This window comes from Colletotrichum acutatum, assembly GCF_030867785.1.
Source record: "Colletotrichum acutatum strain CBS 112980 chromosome Unknown BDZ83scaffold_16, whole genome shotgun sequence".
Lineage (NCBI taxonomy): Eukaryota > Fungi > Ascomycota > Sordariomycetes > Glomerellales > Glomerellaceae > Colletotrichum > Colletotrichum acutatum.
The window spans coordinates 1-20,234 of NW_026849010.1; the positions used below are offsets into that span (position 1 = coordinate 1).

Genomic DNA, 20,234 nt, shown 5'->3' on the forward strand with positions numbered 1-20,234 from the left:
GAGTTCTACCAAGCCTTTGCCGACGTCTACGACATCATGGACCTGACCGAAGAGCTCGTGAGCGGCCTCGTCAAGCACGTCACTGGCGGCTACAAGACCAAGTTCCACACCCAGCACGGTGAGGTCTACGAGGTCAACTGGGAGAAGCCCTGGAAGCGCTTCGAGATGATTCCCGAGCTCGAGAAGGCCACGGGCGAGAAGTTCCCCCCCGCCGACCAGCTCCACACTGCCGAGACCAACGAGTTCCTCCAGAAGGTCCTTAAGAAGATGAACCTCGAGTGCTCACCGCCCCTGACCAACGCCCGCATGATCGACAAGCTTGTTGGCGAGTACATTGAGGAGCAGTGCGTCAACCCCTCCTTCATCTTCGGCCACCCGCAAGTCATGAGCCCTCTCGCCAAGTACCACCGCGACATTCCCGGTCTGTGCGAGCGCTTCGAGGCCTTTGTGTGCAAGAAGGAGATTGTCAACGCCTACACCGAGTTGAACGATCCCTTTGACCAGAGACTGCGCTTCGAGGAGCAGGCCCGCCAGAAGGACCAGGGTGACGACGAGGCCCAGCTCATTGACGAGAACTTCTGCATGTCTCTCGAGTACGGTCTGCCGCCTACCGGTGGCTGGGGTATGGGTATCGACAGAATGGTCATGTTCTTGACCGACAACTACAGCATCCGTGAGGTGCTTGCCTTCCCCTTCATGAAGGAGGAGAAGCAGGGCGAGAAGAAGGCCTCCGCAGCTGAGGTCGTCGGCGTCAAGCCTGTCCCCGAGGAGGGAATTGGTAAGTCTTGATTGGTTTTTGCTGCAACGAAGTTTTGAGGCTAATAGTGCATCACAGCCCACAAATAGAGAGTTCTCGACATGGCTGGGATTGGATGTCAAGACGAATCGCCCTGTATGATTGTCTACAAGTGACGCACGCGGAGAATAAAAAGAGAAAGTGTACGCCCCCAGTGATATCCGGCAGACGTTCCGTAGTCTAGAGTTGAGCTTCTATTAAGAAAAAAAAGAATCAAAAGGTTTTGAATGGGATAGACTTGAGATACATCATGACCACCTCAAAGGGCTGGCCGTGTCCATCCGTTGTTGCTACAGTGTTATACATATCTACTTGCTTTTGTGTGTATCGTACGTGCCATAATGCAAAAAATGCTGTCGCTGCCATAATGCAGTTAAACCAAATAATGTAAAACTGTAACTCTGTAGGGAGTAAGTTGCGAGTCATTGGGATAATGGACTCGGGCCTAAGATCGCCTGCTGTACTTGATAGCCTTCGCCTTGGCCTTCATCCGCTTCTGGATCATGGCCAGGGTGGACTTTGGCACGCGCAGACGGTGTCCAAGGACCAAGGCACCGCTGAGCAGCGCCAAGGCGCCGGCCTGGTGCGCCGCGGCCAAGGGCACGGGGACGATGTAGATGAGGGTGCTGATGCCGAGGGCGGCCTGCATGAGGACGAGGTGGACGGTACCGAGGACGCCCTTCTTGACGTTGGCGGGGAGGGCGGCGGCGACGCGGCGGGTGCGGGAGTAGGCGAAGAGGGAGAGGATGGAGCAGAGGGTGGTCATGGCGAGGATGCGGTGGTCGAGCTGGACGGTGCTGGGGTTCTCGAGCATGTTGCGCCACCAGAGATCGGAGCCGTCCTCCTTGCGTGAGTAGAACTTGTCCCAGAGCTCGCCCGAGGGCGGGGTCAGGCCGAGGCCCATGTAGGGGAACTCGTTGTAGATGAGGCCTGCGTCGAGGCCGGCGACGAGGGCGCCGGACATGGCGGTGGTGAAGACGAGGGCGACGAGGGCGAAGGAGAGGCGGCGGAAGGTCTTGATGGCCGGGTTGCGGAGGGCGGCGAGGGCCTTGTTGGCGGCGGCGGGGTCGGCGAGCAGGCGGCGGGTGCGGAAGACGGTGAGGGCGGAGAGGAGCATCCAGGAGTAGCAGACAAAGGCCGTGGCGAGGTGGGCGGTCAGGCGATACTGGGAGACGCGCGGGTGGGAGCCGGGCGCGAAGAGGTCGTCCTTGAGGCCGGATTTCACCATCCACCAGCCGATGAAGCCCTGGAAGGCGATGAGGCAGGAGATACCACAAAGGTTGACGGCCATCTTGGGGGTGACGCGGCGACGGGCGATGAAGTAGAGGGTGGGCAGGACAAAGGACATTCCGATGAAGCGGCCCCAGAGGCGGTGGGACCACTCCATGAAGTAAATCTTTTTGAACTCGGCCAGGTCCATGTGCGGGTTGAGGAGCTTGAATTCGGGGGAGGCGCGGTACTTTTCGAACTCGGATTCCCAGTCTTCCTGGTTCATCGGGGGCATGGAGCCGGTTACGGGACGCCATTCGGTGATGCTCAATCTGCATTGGGAAGGGAGATCAGCTGCTGTGTTCTGAGGGGACGGTGGTCGAAGAAGGGGAGGTTCGTTACCCAGATTCAGTCAGTCGTGTGAGGCCACCCCAGACGACGATGCCAAACACGCTGACGGCGCTGCCGACGAGCCAGTATCCCACAGACTTGGAGTTCGTCTCAGGCCACGCCCTCTTCTTGGTGGCCTTCTTGGCCTTGTCCACAGCCTGCGCTGCGATCGAGGCGGACGGCTTGTCTGCGATGACGGCGTTGCTGCTAAAGTTGAGCGGCGCCTTGGTCTGGGTGAAGCTCCGAGTCTGCTGCTGGGATCGTACGATGGTGTCGAGGATGCGAGACGAGGACGAGCGCCATTGCGGCTGCTGGCGCTGGCATTGGCGGCACACGAAGAGCGAGGGGGATGCCCTCACGGCGAGCCTCCGCAGGCCTGGTGCGAACGACGCCATACTGGTGGTGGTGGTGTTGGTGGTGTTTCCAGAGCGCAATTGGAGGTGGAGGAGTGGACGTTGTAGGTATAAATGAATCATAGAATAAATTATTTTGGAAATCCAGGGCAGCCGAGTGGTCGGACTTCCCTGGCTGGTCAGTTCCGGGTCCCTTCGGCTTGATCAGTGTGGAAAGTGGGCCCACTCGTTCGATCGCGCAAAGGTCCCCTGGACTCTGGAGTCGGCCTGGACGGTCAGTGGACGCCGGTGGGCAGCGGCGCGGAACAGAAAACTGGGGGCCACTGGAATCCGACACTTTGAGAATCGAGCAGGGGTCCGGGTCTTCAAAGTGTGCCCCGCTGTAAATTTCTGGCTCACCGCCTTGCGCCCACCATGGCAGAATTTGAAAAAGTTGCCCATGCTCACTGCTCTGGGGAACCATGAACCGTGTGTGTGTATGTGTGTGCGCTGCAATCCAAGCTGAGGCGGGACAAGGCCGACGACTTTTCAACTTTTTGTTCTGCGCCACTTCCTTCGCGCAAAAAGTCAGTTTTTGAATTTCGTGCAATTTACACACACAAGATGCCCCCCGGAAGGCAGTCCCATGGGCGACAAGCCCACGGCCGACCGCTGCTCTCCAGCAAGCCGGCGGCAAAGACTTTCCGCAAGTCGAAGAACAAGGCCCAAGTCAAGGCTCTCGACGCTTTCACCACCGCTTCCGAGCTGTACGCGCCCAAGGAGAAGCGCACACCACGCTTCCGCGAGATCGAAGCCGCACCGGAGGCCCGGAAAAAGCGCCGCGCCGCCGACGACGATGACGACGAAGATGGAGAGGACGATGAAGACGAGGATGACGACCAGCCCAGGCGGAAGAAGGCCAAGCCCTCTGCTGGCGGTGCAGGTGGGGACTCCGATGAGTACCAAAGCGACAGCGACGGAAACGAGTGGCACTACGGCGTTAACGAAGACGAGGACTCGGAGCTCGACAGTGACGAGGCCTTTGGCGACAGCGATCACGAGGATTTCCAGGGCTACGCATTCAGCGGTAGCAAGGGCAAGAAGAAGAACCAGGTGGGTGGCGAATAAAGCATTTTGATATGCCCACGACTGTGCACCCACAGCTGACTGAAACCAAACGCAGGACGACTCGGAAGAGGAAGATGATGAAGACGACGACGAGTCCCTCGGCGAGGACGCAATAGATCTAGCTCAAGCCCTAGACGAGTACGAGTCCGACGAGTCCATGGCCGACCAGGACGGCCAAGACGACTCGGACGCCTCAGACTCCGATGTCGAGAGCCCGCCCTCCTCGGACGAGGACGAAGACGACCAGGAAGCGGACCCCTCCAAACTCGGCGATCTCCAAAAGTTCATCGCCAATTTTGGCGGTGACGATGAAGACAAAGATGCCGCGCCCACAAAGCAGAAGCAAAAGATCAGCTTCAAGGACCTCGGCCTGTCCGGCGTCAAGGACGCGCAGATGCGAAAATCCGTCAAGCTCATGGCCAAAGAAGAGAAAGAAGCGTCCCGCCCCGGTGCGGGCAAGAAGCTCGAGGTGCCCCTGTACAAGCGCCAGCAAGACCGCCTCGCGCGCGCGGCCGCCTACGAGAAGACGAGCGAGACGATTGGCCGGTGGCAGGAGACGGTGAAGCAGAACCGCCGCGCCGACCATCTCGTCTTCCCGCTGCCGCAGAACGCCGCCGACGAGGGGCTCGACAACCGCGAGCTGCAGGCCGTCACGGCCAAGAACTCGACGGGCAACGAGCTCGAGCAGACGATCCTCGGCATCATGCAGGCGTCCGGCCTGGCGATGAACAAGCAGGAAGAGAACGCGCGCGCGAAGGCCGAGAGGGAGGAAGGGATGTCGAAAGAGGAGCTGCAGGATATGATCCACCAGCGCCGGCGCGAAAGGGAGCTCGCCTCGCGCGAGACGAAGCGCGCGGCGCGCATCAAGAAGATCAAGTCCAAGGCGTACCACCGCGTCCACCGCAAGGAGAAGGAGCGCGAGGCGGCGAAGCTCAAGGAGGCCATGGCTGAGAACGGCGACGTCGAGGTCGACTCCGAGGCCGAGCGGGATGCCCAGGACCGCGCGCGAGTGTTGGAGCGCGTCGGCGCGAGACACAGAGACTCCAAGTGGGCCAAGCTGGGGTCGTCTAACAAGCGCGCCGTCTGGGATGACGAGTACCGCGCCGGTCTGCACGACATGGCGCGCCGCGAGGAGGAGCTGAGGCGGCGCAAGGAGGGTCGGACGGGTGATTCCGATGAGGAGGAGGAGGAAGAGGACAGCGATAGCGAGGATGGATCCGAAGACGAGGATGGCACTGGCCGCCGCAGCGGGAAGGAGAACAAGAGACTCCTGAAGCAGCTCGAGAGCATCGACAACGAAGAGGACGACGGCCCCAAATCCGACCTCATGAAGATGAAGTTTATGCAAAAGGCCGAAGCGCAGCAGAAGAAGGCAAACGACGAGCTCATTGCGCAGATCCGTCGGGACCTGGACTCGGGCGGCAGCGATGACGAGGAGGAGGACGAGGTCACGGAGGTGGGACGCAAGAAGTACGGCAGCGCCGCGCAGCCCTCCATCTCGGCCCCGGCGCTGTCGAGGAAGCAGAAGAAGGCTGCCGCCGCCGCTGCCCGGGGCGACGACGTTGGCATGGAAGATGGCGATGATGTTGACGACGCGCGCGTCAACACGGGCTACTCCCTCACAGCCGAGCCCTCGACAACAGGCTCAGCCTGGTCCTCGGGCCCGCGCAAGAAATCCGCAAAGACGGGCGGCAAATCCAGCGGCGCGCGCGTAGAGGACCTAGACAACTCCCTCGCCATCACAGCCTCCTCCTCAAAGCCCAAATCAAAGTCAAAAGCAAACAAATCAACATCAGCAGCAGCAGCAGCCGACACCTCCTCCTCCGAAGACTCCGACTCCGACTCCCCAGACTCTCACCTGCCCCTCGCCATCCGCGACATCTCCCAAATGGACAAGGCTTTTGCAGGCGACGACGTCGTCGTCGACTTCGCACGCGAAAAAGAAGCCATCCAGACCGCCGACGACGACAAGATTGTCGACAACACGCTCCCCGGCTGGGGCGGCTGGGTCGGCGACGGCGTGAGCGCGCGCGAGAAGAAGCGCCAGCAGGGCCGGTTCGTGACCAAAGTCGAGGGCGTCAAGAAGGCGAACCGCAAGGATGCAAAGTTGGAGAGGGTCATTATCAGCGAGAAGCGCGTTAAAAAGGTATGCTTTCTGATTTTTTGTCTCCCACACTACGTTGTCTAGCACCCTCTCCTTACCCCTCCTATCCCATCCTTCAATACAATCTTTCATGGAAAGAAATTTCCCATTGCTAACAATTACCTCGTAGAACGACAAGTACCTCGCCACTCAGCTCCCTCACCAGTTCGAGTCCAAGGAGCAGTACGAGCGCTCGATCCGCCTGCCCATGGGTCCGGAATGGGTTACCAAGGAATCTCACCAGGCGGCGGTCAAGCCGCGCGTGCTCAAGAAGCAGGGCATCATTGCCCCCATGTCCAGACCGACAATGTAAAGAAAGAGATTATTCGGGGACTAGAAAAGCAGAGGGGATGGACATCAGGTGTTGCAGACGACCTTCTTTTCTTTTCATTACATGTTTACTACCCCAGATAGATCACGTCGTGGCACTCTCTTTCTCTAGGGCATAGTTCAAGGCGTCAAGGGCAAATACAAAAAAAGTGCAATTCTTGGTTCTTCAGACGATGATGGTATATATTCTCTCTTATTCGGAACAAAGACTAGCGATTACGGACCTTGCGAACCAACGATTTTTTCTTTCTTTCTCTGATCCTTTGCTCCGTTCAATTTTCTCCGATTCTGCGGAGAGACCTTAAACCTTGGCCTCACAAACGAAAAAGCCACACCAAGGGAATATAATACAGTTCGGACTACGTACACAAGGGAAATGCGCACCGGGGGCGCATCATCCCCAAAGATAGATTGTTCAGTCACTCGGTGTCTGAGGCTCGATGTGACTGTTGGGTATCGTCCCGTAATCGACACAGCGCCAAGACGCCTACTCGAATATAGTGGTAGGCTCGGTTTATTTGCTGACGCAGACAAGGCAGCCAGGGAGGCAGCGCCTTGCGAATTGCTTTTCCGTAACACTTGGCATTTCCAGCACTTAGTTACCTCAACCCTGAACAACGGACAGCACCCGATCGATAGCGTCGCTGGGGCTGACATAGAAGGCCAAGGCGATAATGATGTACAAGCCAAGCAACATGGCACCCTCCAAGTAGTTGGACTTGCCGTCCTGGACAGTGTACGTAACGACCAGCACAGAGAATGCGAAGGCGACAGTCTCAAAAGTCTCAAAATGGAGAGTCATGGGCTTGTCGAGAACAGCCCATCCGAGGATGACCAAGAATGGGGTAACCAGAAGGGCGATCTGGATGCTAGAGCCAATGGCAACACCCATGGCAAGGTCCATCTTGTTGCGGATAGCAACAACGACGGCCGTGACGTGCTCTGCCGCGTTACCGACGATGGGGATAAGAATAAGACCAATGAAATTCTTGCTGATGTGGGCGGTTTCGACAATGGGGTCGATGCTTTCGACGAGGTAATCGGCGCAGATGGCGACCAAGACAGTGGTAACAACGAGAACGACAGCCGCCGCAATAGGGCCCATGATCGGCTCCTCAACCTCCTCCTCGTGGTGGTGCTGGGTCTCGGCATCGAATAGGTTGGGGTGAGTGCGCAGCTGGAACCAGAGGTACAAGACATAAAGCAACAGCAGGATGATGGCGGTACCGCGGGAGAGTACCAAAATGCTGTGCTCCTTCTCGGCGCTTTCGGCCTTGTCGAGGACCGAGTAGAGCTACGAGGTATTGTTAGTAATTGAGCGCGGGGTTTCATACCCTGTCGGAAGTGCTTACCGTGGCGGGGATTACCAGCGATGCTGATGACAGCGTCATCAGCGAGCAAGTCGTCTGGGCCGTAGCAGAGGCGAAGCTCTGTTCCATGCCCTGGCCAGTAACTCTGTCGCGCATGTTGACGATTCCACCAAAGAAGAAGCACATGCCCATGACAAGCAGCAGGTTAGAGAGAATGGAGCCCAGCATAGACGATTGGACAACCTCGATTTGACCCTCCTTCAAGGCGACAATGCTGACAATCAGCTCGACGGCGTTTCCAAAGGTAGCGTTGAGCAGGCCTCCGAGGGCCTCGCCCAGCTTCATCGAAATTTGCTCAGTTGCAAAGGACAGAACAGCCGCGAGGGGGATAATGGCGAAGAAATTGATGGTGAAGACGGCGACTGGGCTCCAATGCAACTTTCCGGCCACAATGCCAATAGGCACCATAACAAGCAGGAAGTTGACATAGTCTAATAAAGAACGGTCTGTTAGCACACGACGGCGCATAGTACCTCTCGATTGAACATACTGCTGAGGAGCGACACCTTGGTGACATGCCAGGCGTGCGATGCGTATCTTACGGCGGCATTGGGGCTGTCGGTGCCGGGTGTCTGTGTCGAGTTGAAGAGGAACTTCAGGGTCTTGTTGCCGCCGTCGCCGTTGACAATGTGGCTATCGTGGGTTCCCGAATGGTTGCCATTTGAAAGAAGAGGCGAGTTTTCGTTCACGTCGCCTTCGCGGCCGTTGGGCTTGTTGGCTGTACCCCAGGAGCGGACCTGTCCGCGGAAATGTTGGTTGGCTGAATCGTCGGACATGGCGCCGTCATAATTAGCCGGAGCCCTGACCAGTATGAAGAAGAAGAATTTCCTGTCGCGCGGCTCGTGGATGTGACAGATGGGAAGGCGGATCGGATTTTGGGGGTAAGGCGTCCGGCGAGTAATAGAAAAAGGCGAGAATGGAAAAAGGAAGAGACAAGGGAGTGACGATCCACGCGCGGGATAGGGCGACCTGATAATTTGTGCGCCCGAATCCTAAAGGTGTGGTGGAAGAATGGAAAAAAGAGTAGCGGGTGGTGGGTGGTTGCGATGCCAGAGTGTGGCTTGGAGGAGGGAAAGATGGTGAATGACTTTCACCCCGTGGTAGAAATGACTTAGCGCGCCAAGGTGAAGGTGTCCAGGGGAGGGATGCAGCTTCTCTACCTAAGAACCTAGGACATGGGGCGGAAAGAAAGTCCAACGGGGCTTGCTGGGGCTACACTAAGGTAATGTCGCAGCGGAAGAGTGGGAAAGTGGAATAAGTACGGCAAGGTAGGTAGGTTTGGTAGACGCAGGCAAACCATAAGGTAAAGTAGGTGCGACTGGAGAGAAGTACACAAGGCGGGTTCAAGGCAGAAGAATCATACGAACGTGGGAGGTAAACGGAGATATTGTGCTCAGAAAGGTATCAAGGCAGGTAGAAGTCAGGTGGTAAAAGTGCGAATAAGAGGGTAAATCCGTAGATCAAGCAGGGAGAATGAGAATCGTAATGTACTTACACACCATGATGTCGCCTATGCGTGACTTGATGAGTTGCTTGGCCTTTTTTGTCCCCTACCTTGTTATCACGGCCGGCAGTCCCAAGCTGCAGACAAAGCTTTTGCGCGTGGGTATTTCTGATAATGATAGTAGCAACGGACCGGATGAGATTTCTGCTCGAAGCCCTGTGCCTGCGCCGCCCGACGGCAAAGAGAGTGGGGTAAGGTAAGGTAGGTAGCGGACGGTTCAGTGACGGCTTGATCCAATGGATGCGAGGCAATGGCAAGCAGTGTTGGGCGCCAAGTCCAAGGTACAGAGGAATCTATGTGGACGGTGTATCGACCGGAGGTGGTCCAAGTGGATTGGGTCCTTGGGTCCTTGGGTCCTTGGGATTGAACGTGCGAGTGAGCGTGACGATGCGATGGATGCTGCTGCAGCACGACTGCAGGAGACTTGAGGCAGAGCGACGCGACTCGATGACGGGCTACGGGGGAAGGGGGAGGGTGTTGCTGTGTCTTGACCGTTGAGAAAGAGATGGTGTGGAAGGGCAAGGCCAATTGGTAGCCTCTGCGGTGATGCAAAAAAAAAAGGTGAGGCGGGCTTGGTATCGGGTGAATCTGTGTCTGCTTGATAGTAATTGATAGCGCTTGTAATTTGTTGCCAGAAGAGTAGCAACGGCAGCAATATGTTGTCCAAAGCCGTGTTCCAAGAAGTTCAGGCGATGGAAAATGAGTCTTGGCTGGGGAGAAGGGTTGAACAAGAAACGAACACAGCCCCCTTTTCCTGTCAGGCTACTATGGAGAACGTGGGACGGGTGCCGTGGTACCCAAAGAAAAGAGAAACAGGACGGGACGAAACAGTCGCTCTGAGTCTCTGCTGCGAAAGTGGTGGTGCTTGGTGTGATTGTGGTGCTGAGAGGGAGTGACGGGAAAGAGGAATGACACTTTTGGATGCATGGGCGGCCTCCCGGATACAAGCAAGGACGGACGGTGCACGCGGTGTTAGTGCAAGGTACATGCAAAAAGGTACATATCCAAACCAAACATTTTACATATCAACCCATTGGAAACCCACTCAACGACGTCGGTATTCGGATACACTACCTGCACTAGCACTGTTCAGCTTGTCAATGGCTGCTGAATCCAGCTTTACCGGCATTCAAGACAATTGTTGGTTACCCCGGTATGACAGCATTGTACGGATCTACCTCACCAAAACACCGCCGGAAGGAGAAGCTTTGAGTAACCATGGGCCATTTTGCAGTGAAAACCACTTTACTAGGAGAGAGAGAGGCCCTCCCAAACGTCATACAACGGGTTAGCTAGTAGCGAACAGGTTTCAGTCTTTGCAAAGCCAAGGGGTGAGGTTGGGGTGATGTTGACGGCACCCAATAAGAAGCTTGCTAGGGTGCCAAGCGTGGCTGTGTTGTCTGGCGTTGCTTCTCATCTTTCTCCGCTGTTTCCTGTTCGGCGCCCGCCCACTTACCCTCTTGAGCAGTGAGCTAAGGAGCTTTCCCTGGATCCCTCCCTCCCTGAGTTGCTCCTGCCCAATGTCACTTGAGAACTCACTGCTTCCCTCCCACATTTCCGCCAGTAGGAGCGCCTTCCAATTCCCCAATTGCCCAAGTACCTAATGTGCTAAGGTTCCGAGGGATACGTACCTGCTATCCATCACGCTACCGATAGCTCCCATGCTTTCCGTCATCGTCTGCTGTCAATTTTCCATTCCCTCGTCATCAGGAACACAATCCACATGCTACACGGCTCCTCGCATCGGAAAGAAGAGAGACCATCGTTATCGATACATTCGTTGGACAACCCCTATCAAAAACGCAAACACTATCATTGCCCGTTAAGTCGCCCACACTCATCTTGTTCGAACCCAATGCTGCGTGCCCGCCTCGCATTGCCTCAGCAACCTTCCAAACCTTCGAGTCAAAAATGATCAAGCTCAGTCTTGGCTTGACACTGCCTTTCCACAATTCCTCGTCTCGGCACGGAGCCGTCCCACTCTCAGGGAATTCGTCTTGACTTTCGGCTCAGGGAACCAGACGATATGCGACAAACAGCTCGAGCTTCAGCCCACTATTCACCATGGCACTCGCTACCCAATACCACACTCGCACTACTGTATCCATAGCAGAGCTCCAGTTGCTGGCCCATTCTCGCCGCCCTCGACTTTGTCCCAAACTTCAAACGGGGCCCCAAGTCCTGTGCCCGTCTGAAGATTGTTGCTTCGATTCAACACGCCGAGTTATTTTGGTCACAATACTGAGAGCATCCATACAACCTCGGACCTAGATAGGGCGCCCAGAGTTCCATCTTACACCCAAAACGACAACGACGGCGACAAACAAGCTCCAGAGTCTACTCTCTGGCCAAATGCTGTTTTCGGTTGCCCTGCGAAACGCCTTGCCTTGGCTTGCTGAGGGTGGCGGGGGTCCGCCCTGTCCATTCGCTTTCGGAGTCCCCTGCACCGATCTACGGACCCCCCAATCCATCGCTGAATGCCATTTCGAACCTTGACCGGACATGGGGCCTGCTTCCGTCAGGAATCCCCTTACATTGGACCCCTTTTCGCCATGTTTCGTTATCGATAAACTTCGCTGCCGCTCACTGAGATCCTCACCATCACCAAAGCCTCGTTGCCAAGCATCGTCAGTCTTGGCCTTTTACCCAGCCGAAAAGAATTCATGTGCTCATTGCCACACACACAGCCTTGCGATCTGACGGTCCGACTAATTGTCTTCGAGCTTAGCATGTCTGCCTCGCAGTAATATTCACCTCGAACACTGCTCTACATTAGCCTTTCCGACGTTACTTCTCCAACTCTGAATTGCGGGGACGGGCACGGAGGCTGGCCTGTCGCCGATTGATATTACTTCCCAGCCGAATCCCGAGTCATCCTCCACACCATGCTTCATGCGCGCGCTTTCACGCGAAGTTCGTGCGCTGGCACCTTCACAGCCACCACCATCCATTTGACAGACACAGCAACCCCCACTAAACTCCGGCCACGTTCTCTGATACGGTGATCCCATAGCACCTGCTGTCTGTTGCGTAGGCTGCTTCGTAAGAGGCACGTGGCTTTGAGGGCTTGGCCAGCTGGCTAACAAAGCAAGGAGAAGCCGCAGTAGCTTCTCTCAATATCGAAGACTTGCCGATATGAAGATCACAGAGTCGACTTCATGGACACCGTCATAAAACCAACCAACGATGATCATGCTTGGCAATTCCTCGCGGACAACCACGGCCACTTCAGCACTCATGCTTTTCAGCTGACTGCATCCACCGATGTTGGCAGAGTAGCGAGGTGACGGCACAGCGGACTTAGTTGAGATCAAGTCAAATTTGGGACAAGTCGCCGTGCCTTTATTACTGCACCCGCCCAAATGCGGATTTGGTAAGAAGCATGACGGTTACGCGAATACCTTGCTACTCAAATTTCGTCTCATATCCTCGCCCCAACACGGGATGTCATCTCGGGTGCACTGCCAGTCAAAGCCCTACCGAGCTGAAGGCATCGCACCTGAGCCAGCTGTGCCGACTTCCGAGTAGTAAGGATCACGCATCAGCTGGTAAGAGACTTGGCAAGAACAGTCATCAACGAGACCTTACATCCATGGCGGCTTGTAACCGCTGGCCCTTCTCCGACTTGCAAGGCCAAGGCAGTTTACCTTATATGGCTCTTGATACAATAAGATGTCTGCTGCCCTGACGCGATGCCGCAACGTCGCAAGCCAAGTTGATGACCTTCCTGGGATGTCGCAATCTCACCTTCCGTTCCATATTCAGGACAATTTATTGAATCTCGACAGGGACGAACGTGAAAAGCTCGAAGCTCGATCCCCGTATATACCAAAGTAAGCACAGTGTTGACAGTCAGTGCGCGCAAGTCGCTGTACGGTGTTTGGATGCTCTGTCGATGTGGCAGTTGACACCGGCATCTCGACACCATCTTTGCAATTTCAAGACCCGATACAGATCTGGCTGATCAAGTTGATCGTCTCTCTGCACAAGAGACCTTTGACCAAGACTTTGTCCGCCTGTAGCCTGATTCTAACCAGCAGTTGCAATAAGCATTGTGGCGACCAAAAAGCTTAGCCTTCCGGCCCCCAATCTTTTTTCTCTTCCCGTTCATTCGCACTTCGTACCCCTCGCTGCCCCCAAGAGCTAGAGAAGCCGGGGGCCCGTGTTACGTGGATGGGTGACGCGTCATCCGGGCCCTGCCAAAGAGAAACCCATCCGCCCCCCTGGGATTTCTTGTCAATCTGCTGCTTGTTGCTCTCCCGCTTGATCAATGATGGAGGGGTGGATCATGGATGCATGTGCCGTGTTTTCCTGCTGCTTGCACGCCCCGAGCTCGTTGCTTGAGCTACCTTGAGGCTTGGGATGCTTAGCTGTCTCGCCTCCTGCAGGTGAGGTGCACACGAGGCTCGGCTGATTTCATGACGCTGCGAAATGCAGACCCTGCATTCTTCAATTAGCTGTCCAACTGTTTTTGGATCCGGATGTATTGCATATTTCATCTGTTCACATATTCCGTACTCTGTACATACATGATTGAACGGGTCCGAATGGTCGCCACGTCTTGGCGGGCTCATTTCGTCTGAATTATTACCACAGTCGCTTATAATATCAGCCAGATCATTATGATCAGAGGACAGATGAACGGTTTTGGCGACTTGAGATGAAAGAGGGAGAGGCTTGGCCTTTATTCACTTGGCGGTCACTTTTTTCTTTGCTTTTAGATTACGGATAGTCAAATGCTGAGAGGCAAATGCAAATTTTCCATTCTTCGTAATAAAAAGATATAATTCTAGGTTCTGTTTGAGTAGGGCATGTGTGTGTATCGTAGGAATTTCGTGTCGTGTTTCGTCATTGAGGCATTACATTGGTTTTGTTGGTCTCCCATCTCTTCATTTCATGCGTCGTTGCTCATTGTTGTTTCGTCGTTCATTACTTCGTCCACGTGCAATTAAGGAAAACGAAATAAGAGAAAACCGAATTCGAATGGTGCCGCCCTTCTTAATCTTCACGTCGTTCGTTTCGTCCACCAGTCATGTAAGTGTTGAATTAGGACTGGTGTGCTTCCCATGCAAGGTGTTGAAAAACGTCTTAGACGTTGCCCATTACTGTGAGTTTGTGTTAGTATTCACACTTCTTTGGACAAGGCTGAAATATGATCAAGACTTACAAGCTGCATACGTCAAGTACCATGTCAAACTCGCGCCGCCGTCGATCCAGCTAGGATCAAAGTTGGAGCTGTTGAAAAAGTTCCACGCCGTCTTACCGTCAATCGTCGCAAGGTTTCCATAGATGATGCCCCTCCAGCCGCCCGCGATAGTATCGACGCGTCCGTTGCTAAAGTACACGTCCCACTCTTCCTTGACAAAGGCCGGTGTGCGCACAAACGGCGAGGGCGCGAGGAGGGGAATCATATGGATACCCTGGATGAACTCGATATTAGCGCCAAAGTAGGTCGTGTGGTCAATCTTGTTCTCAAAGAGGATGCCGGCCACCTTGTTGCCGATAAACTGGGGTGGCTGTACGACGTTGTCGCTCTTGTAGAGATAGTAGTCCTGGAGGGCGCGGGCGATGATCGAGAGCTGGAGGTTGCTTCGCGATGAGAGCATGCTGTCGCCCGAGGCATCACCCCACATCTTGAGGGCGTAGGCGTGCATCATGTCTTCGGAGCTTGATTCTTGGTCCTGTTGTCCTTGGTATTAGTCCGTGTGCTTCAGAACTCGAGTGAAAGTTCATCTCACCTTTCCATCGTACGAGGCGTACAGACCATGGGCCCAGCTGTGTCCATGGTACCAGTCGAAAGCACGCCACGTAGGGAAGTAGGTGTCTTGGGTGCTGGGGTTGGCCACGTCTCGCACCAGGGCATTCACATAGTCCTTGTTCGCACTTAGCCAGCTCGGGTCCAAATGAGCAATGGCTGCGGCTGCAAGAATGTGGTAGCCATAGTGGAAATGATGGTCATTGTACTGCGTGTTGCCAAAGTCGGCGCCGTCGTTGCCCGTGACGTAGGTTGCCGAAGATACGACACCTCCCCATGCGCCTGGGTCAGGTTAGCGGGATGTATACATCGTCTCAAGAAACCGCGACTCACTCTCATATACCAGCGGGTACTTTTGTTTGTTGGTAGCAAACGTTGCAAACGCTGCCTTGAGCCTGTTCAGGCCTGACTGCGCCAGTGCCGGGTCGCCCAAAATGTCATTGATCACAATAATCAGTATGGCGAACTTGGCCAAGGCCTAGTTGCGAGTTAGCTGAGATGATTCACAGGCATCTGAAGTAGACTTACCTTTCCGCTGAAGTACATGGAGTCCAGATCAGACTGAGCCATCATGTCCTGGGATACCTCCTGGGCTGCTATCCCGCGGATCACGACTTTGGCATTGTCAGACAGGGTAGTGAGACTGCCTTTGTCAGGGCTCCAAGGGGCGAAACCCATGCCAACAGGCAAGTTCGACTCTTGCATCGTCCACTGGTCAGCCAAGACTGCAGTCGCAATTCCCTTGGCAGGAGTCATGAGCTGAACTGGCTGAACGCCGTTTCTCGTCGTAGAATCAAATGAGGAGACATGATGCGGCAGCGCGTACATGACTAACTTGCCATCAGGATGACCGTCCTTGGCGAACTTGAACGTGCACGAGCCCGTAGTGCCGCTCACCGAACCCGACAGCGCGACTGTCGTGGGATAAACACCGGCCGCCTGGTCAAGCAATGCCTCTCCGTTTCCGGGATCCTTGGCGACTTGAATGATTCCGTAGAACGGCTGCGTTGATTGGGCGAGACCGTTGTTGACAACCTGCAGGTTGAGCTGGGACCCGGTGGTTGCATATGCGTACAATCGCCAGATCTTGCCGTCTTCAAGCTGGAAAGTGTACTTGGCAACGCCGGCCTTGGGGTCTTGTGTCACCCGCGTAACCGTCCTGAAGAAGACTCCCGTGCGGATCACGGGGGTGGCGCCGGCGTACTGGGCTGTGATGAAGGGCATTCCTTGGACGAGGGGGAAAGAAACCGCCGGCACAGCTTGGGCATTCGGCTTCAGATGAATTGTCGCAGAGAAGGCCGTCACGCTGTCGATTCCCACCGCGGTGTCCGACCCGAGCTCCTGAGCGCTAATTACCATTGATTGAATACCTACCGGGTTAATGAAATAAGACGCAGCTCCAGAATCCGCCTTGGTCGGGCCGAAGACACGCTGGCTCGCTTCGATGTGGGAAATCGTCATGCCGTAGCTGGCAGCGGCTCCTCGTCCTGCCCCCCATGCTATGCCGTAAGGATAGGTGTACGTCGGCGCCGTCTGGTCCCCTAGGAAGAAGTTGGAGTAAAACTTGTTTGTCTGAAGCGGCGAGGTCGAGGTGATGCCCTTTCTCGGAACCGGATGATCACTCCGGGCAGAGATTGTGCCTGGGGGCGCTCCAGTGCCAATGGGCTCAGAAAAGATGTCTCCGGAAGGCATTGGTGCGGATGGAAGTGGTGCAACTGAAGTAGCGGGCGCCGCTGTGTCAATGAGAGATGAAGGCGTCGGAATAGGGTTTGACATAAGAGGGCAAGACGTAACCTTGCCCGATGCTGTGAGGCCAGTTGCAACGTATCCAGAAGTTTGAGGCGCTGTGTTGGTCAAGGACGGCAAGATAACTACCGTTCCACTGGCTTCGGCGCTGGTGACGACGTCGGCAACCTGGGAGTTATCCAATACTGGTGCCGATGTTTGCTGTGATCCCTTTGTGGCCCTGACTGTTACGGTTACGTTCGCCGTCTCTGTGAGGCAAGCTATATCACGGCTATCGAGGAGTAAGGCCCGGACGTTCAATTGACCAAGAGATACTGAATCTGGGTGAGTATCGTGAAGGCGAACGTGTTGCTGGTGAAATAGGGCGAGTGCGTTCTCGCAGAGGAGGACCTGTATCAAAGTTAGCCTGAGGATCCCCATTTTCTTATGAAAGCCCGCCATTGCGGGGGAGTGCAATGATCTTATCGTGTTGGTATGAGGTTGTAGAGGATGTTCAAGCCTGTTTCTGGCTTTTGGGGTTATGTTAGGTAGCGCGTGGCAGGGAGAGAAGTTCCTCAATTCTGCATGAGGTAGCATTGGAGCGGTGCTCCAACTTCATATAAACAGGTGCCATGGTGAAAGCCGCCACACATCAACAATGGACACTCCTCGGTGAACCGATAGTGGTAAGCCAACGAGTGGGATAGCCGCAGTCCAGAACGTGAAGATTTGCAGCGTTACCGCGCAACGTACGGGCGAAGAATGTGAAGGGAATGTACGGGTTCCAGAAACAATGGATTGGTCTCACCTCGTTAGGAATGCAGAGCGGCTTGCCGGGAAACTCGGTCTAGGTACGGAGCGATGAGAGCCGCGTGATGAGATAGAATAAGGTGTTAGGCACTGAGGGATCGCGATCGGTCAAGACAGGTAGGCGTCGGTGGTGGCCGTGTCTTGATGGCAGCAGAGGCTTTTGAGTCTTTGGCCAAGAGCTGATGAAGCGACGATGATGTTGTGGCTGGCAACAACGGCACTGGCAATGGTCTGAGGACTGCGTTAGGTGACAAGACGCGATGCAGTCGCAAAAAGACCAGCAAGTAAGATCAAGGCAAGATAGGTATGTGTACTGGCTCAACTAGGCGGTCTTAGGTCTTTTTCTGGCAAGCGCAATTGGAGAGAGATGTTGCGATGGGAAGTTTCGACTCATGAGGTTAAGTATGCACGATTAATGCAGCACCCAAACGAAACGACCCTCTTTGGCTGACGCGTGCCTGCCCTTGGCGTGGAGACTCTTCGGCATCCAAGCTGCCGCTTGACAGTCCGAAGAGGGAGGGGAAATCAGCCAATATTGGTAAAAATGACCGGCGCAATTGACAGAGCAACAGGTCACTTGGCCTCGAATACGATGGTATGCACGTATAATTGAGACCCGTTGGGTAGGATGTCTTCTACCTCCAGGGGCCAAAGTCATGGAGGGGCATCTCGTCGTCCCTCCCTTTGCCCTTAAGCGAGGCACTCGGGCCAGTGACGTAAGAGCAGTGGCATCGCTGACTTTTGAGCAGCTGGATCGGGGTGGTAATTGCAACTGCAGGCCATTGTTGCGAGAGCAGATGTTGAGGTTGGTGACTGTGGTCAGAAGATGCCGTATGCTGACGCATTGGAGACAAGATGTTGCTTCTTCTCGGTGTAACCAGCTCCTTCAGCCTGTCACTAGGCAATATGATCTTGGGGGGATCCTTGGCGCCATCTTGGCGGATGTCAGTGACCACACTTGGCTTGCTGCTGCGAAATAGAGCATGTGCAGATGAACTGTACAATTCCATAAAGGTAGCGCCAGGCGAAAGATGGTATTGGAAGTGTAGAATGCGTCGTAGAATGAACAGCAATAATAGTCAATTGAAATCGCAAAGCCAATCGCGGGTATCGAAAGCAAGTCTACTCCCAAGCGCCCCAAGCGCCTATAATGAACCGTATATCAGAAACCAGGAGAATGCTGCTTCCCTTGCAAAGTCTCATCTTTTCTTCTCCAGGCTGTTAAGCCCAGATCTGCCCACCTTGTAAACACGATACTGATCTTCCACGGCCGCAGCAGCAGCGGTGTCAATAGTCGTAGCATCAGACCCCATGACCGGCCGACTGTCTCCTCCTTTCTTGATCTTGTAGGCTGTATAAGGGTCTTCCGCGGCCGGAGTCGGGGCCGGCCTCGTGATCCGCTGTGGCTGCTGTTCTTGGGTTGAGTGCCCCCTTTTCAGACTGTAGGCACGATATCGGTCCTCCACGGCCGGCGCAGCCGTAGCCTCAGTCGGTACCGCCGCGATGACTTGGCTAGCATGCGCAATCGGGCGCGATCCGCCTCCTTTCCTCAACTTGTAGGCACGGTATCGATCCTCCACCACAGGTGCAGCCGCAGCCGCAGCCGTAGTCGGAATTGCCGTCAAGGCCTGGCTGGTGTGTACCATCGGCCGCGATCCATCTGCTTTCTTCAACTTGTATGCACGGTACCGGTTCTCCTGCGCTGCAGCAGCCTCGGCAGCCTCGGTCTTGCGCCGCATCTCCTCTTCCTCCTTCTTCCTCTCCTCGCGCCTCCTCTCCCTCTTGCGCTTCCTCTCCTCGCTCTCAGCGTCCCTCATCCCTTCCTTCTTACACTTCCGAATCTGCCTCTCGCTGAGAACCCACGGTGGCTGGAGCACCTCGTCCCGGAACCGCGTGCGCTTCTCCCACAGCGCCACCTCTTCCTCCGTGGACCGGAGGATCTTGACCTTTTCGATTCTGATTTGCATCTCCTCGCGGAACCTCGACAGCCCTCCCTTGATATCGATGACGGTGCCGACATCTACGTCGATGCAGTCGGCAGGAGGCTGCGGCTGCGGCCGTTTGATGAACCACCCGTTGGCTTCGAGGTTGGTAGCGCTTTTGTCGGCCGGCGGTGTCTTTGTCGCGACTGTGCATTCGATGCAGGCCCCACTGCTGTCGTCAACCGTGTAAATGCGCCGGCCCGGGAAGTCGTCCACGGCTACGACGATGCCGACGATGCGTGCCCATTTGATAGGCAGGTTCTTGTAGAAGTAGAAGTTTTGGACTGCAGGATGCATCACTCGTTAGCCTGTGGGCCACAGATCACCTGCGCATGGTTGCGGCAAATTACCTTCATATTCAGGCGCGGTTTTCAGGGCGTGGACGTCGGATGCCTGCATGAGGCACCATGTGTTGAAGGTTGGGGAGAGTTGCAGGCAGTACTGCGGATAGAGACCGCCTATTGATACATCGCTCGTCATGGCATTGTTGGTTAAAGATCACTTGGGCGTCCTCAACCCAGACCTGGCCGTAAAATGTCGTGATAGTCAGCTGCAGGTCACCTCGGATGGGGGCTCCGAAAAGCGCGTCGCGTTAGAACATGTATGTGATGGTGGAAGGTTCCGTTCTTGGGGGAGAAGTAAACTTTCATGGTTGACCTGGGGATGTTTTGGCGACTACAGTGCTGCGTGCCCCGCATTGCGGCGCTAAGGTGGTTTCCAAGGGCCTGTCCCATGAGGGACACCAACCCGACTTGTTCTA

General features: G+C 55.3%; 7 protein-coding genes across 7 annotated transcripts; 3 read left to right on the top strand and 4 right to left on the bottom strand.

Annotated features, from left to right (window-relative positions):
• BDZ83DRAFT_111494 (uncharacterized protein) lies at window positions 1-1,032 on the top strand. The gene is made up of 2 exons (XM_060501093.1): window positions 1-778; window positions 836-1,032. Exons 1-2 carry the CDS (start codon window positions 37-39, stop codon window positions 844-846), a joined length of 753 nt encoding a protein of 250 aa, XP_060368585.1. The 5' UTR covers window positions 1-36; the 3' UTR covers window positions 847-1,032.
• Window positions 1,033-1,241: 209 nt separating this feature from the next.
• BDZ83DRAFT_570050 (cytochrome oxidase assembly protein) lies at window positions 1,242-2,790 on the bottom strand (the record flags this gene model as incomplete). Its single annotated transcript, XM_060504260.1, has 3 exons — window positions 1,242-2,337; window positions 2,408-2,619; window positions 2,662-2,790. The coding sequence occupies 3 exons, from the start codon at window positions 2,788-2,790 to the stop codon at window positions 1,242-1,244; spliced, it is 1,437 nt and encodes a 478-aa protein (XP_060368586.1).
• A 561-nt stretch (window positions 2,791-3,351) lies between these two features.
• On the top strand, window positions 3,352-6,311 carry BDZ83DRAFT_648494 (Utp14 protein-domain-containing protein; the record flags this gene model as incomplete). Its single annotated transcript, XM_060510185.1, has 3 exons — window positions 3,352-3,840; window positions 3,911-6,001; window positions 6,129-6,311. The coding sequence occupies 3 exons, from the start codon at window positions 3,352-3,354 to the stop codon at window positions 6,309-6,311; spliced, it is 2,763 nt and encodes a 920-aa protein (XP_060368587.1).
• A 621-nt stretch (window positions 6,312-6,932) lies between these two features.
• Window positions 6,933-8,474, bottom strand: BDZ83DRAFT_716878 (calcium/proton exchanger; the record flags this gene model as incomplete). Its single annotated transcript, XM_060511888.1, has 3 exons — window positions 6,933-7,622; window positions 7,681-8,129; window positions 8,189-8,474. The coding sequence occupies 3 exons, from the start codon at window positions 8,472-8,474 to the stop codon at window positions 6,933-6,935; spliced, it is 1,425 nt and encodes a 474-aa protein (XP_060368588.1).
• Window positions 8,475-9,198: 724 nt separating this feature from the next.
• Window positions 9,199-11,028, top strand: BDZ83DRAFT_648496 (uncharacterized protein; the record flags this gene model as incomplete). Its single annotated transcript, XM_060510186.1, has 4 exons — window positions 9,199-9,398; window positions 9,450-9,483; window positions 10,286-10,355; window positions 10,859-11,028. 4 exons carry the CDS (start codon window positions 9,199-9,201, stop codon window positions 11,026-11,028), a joined length of 474 nt encoding a protein of 157 aa, XP_060368589.1.
• Window positions 11,029-13,953: 2,925 nt separating this feature from the next.
• Window positions 13,954-17,481, bottom strand: BDZ83DRAFT_608373 (family 81 glycosyl hydrolase). The gene is made up of 5 exons (XM_060507476.1): window positions 15,486-17,481; window positions 15,291-15,435; window positions 14,941-15,239; window positions 14,370-14,883; window positions 13,954-14,307 (listed from the first exon to the last, which is right to left on the bottom strand). The coding sequence occupies exons 1-5, from the start codon at window positions 17,277-17,279 to the stop codon at window positions 14,291-14,293; spliced, it is 2,769 nt and encodes a 922-aa protein (XP_060368590.1). The 5' UTR covers window positions 17,280-17,481; the 3' UTR covers window positions 13,954-14,290.
• Window positions 17,482-18,392: 911 nt separating this feature from the next.
• On the bottom strand, window positions 18,393-20,233 carry BDZ83DRAFT_692450 (uncharacterized protein). The gene is made up of 2 exons (XM_060511327.1): window positions 19,825-20,233; window positions 18,393-19,758 (listed from the first exon to the last, which is right to left on the bottom strand). The coding sequence occupies exons 1-2, from the start codon at window positions 19,952-19,954 to the stop codon at window positions 18,692-18,694; spliced, it is 1,197 nt and encodes a 398-aa protein (XP_060368591.1). The 5' UTR covers window positions 19,955-20,233; the 3' UTR covers window positions 18,393-18,691.
• Between the last annotated feature and the right edge of the window lies 1 nt (window position 20,234).

What these genes read in the sequence shown, in the direction of transcription:
- BDZ83DRAFT_692450 (XM_060511327.1), bottom strand. Translation starts at nt 19,954, where the DNA reads ATGACGAGCGATGTATCAATAGGCGGTCTCTATCCGCAGTACTGCCTG. An exon ending in AACCGCGCCTGAATATGAAG is followed by an intron (nt 19,759 to 19,824) that starts GTAATTTGCCGC and finishes TGCATCCTGCAG; the next exon opens with TCCAAAACTTCTACTTCTAC.
- BDZ83DRAFT_608373 (XM_060507476.1), bottom strand. Translation starts at nt 17,279, where the DNA reads ATGCTACCTCATGCAGAATTGAGGAACTTCTCTCCCTGCCACGCGCTA. An exon ending in GTACCCGCTGGTATATGAGA is followed by an intron (nt 15,240 to 15,290) that starts GTGAGTCGCGGT and finishes AACCTGACCCAG; the next exon opens with GCGCATGGGGAGGTGTCGTA. An exon ending in ACGCCTCGTACGATGGAAAG is followed by an intron (nt 14,884 to 14,940) that starts GTGAGATGAACT and finishes CAAGGACAACAG; the next exon opens with GACCAAGAATCAAGCTCCGA.
- BDZ83DRAFT_111494 (XM_060501093.1), top strand. Translation starts at nt 37, where the DNA reads ATGGACCTGACCGAAGAGCTCGTGAGCGGCCTCGTCAAGCACGTCACT.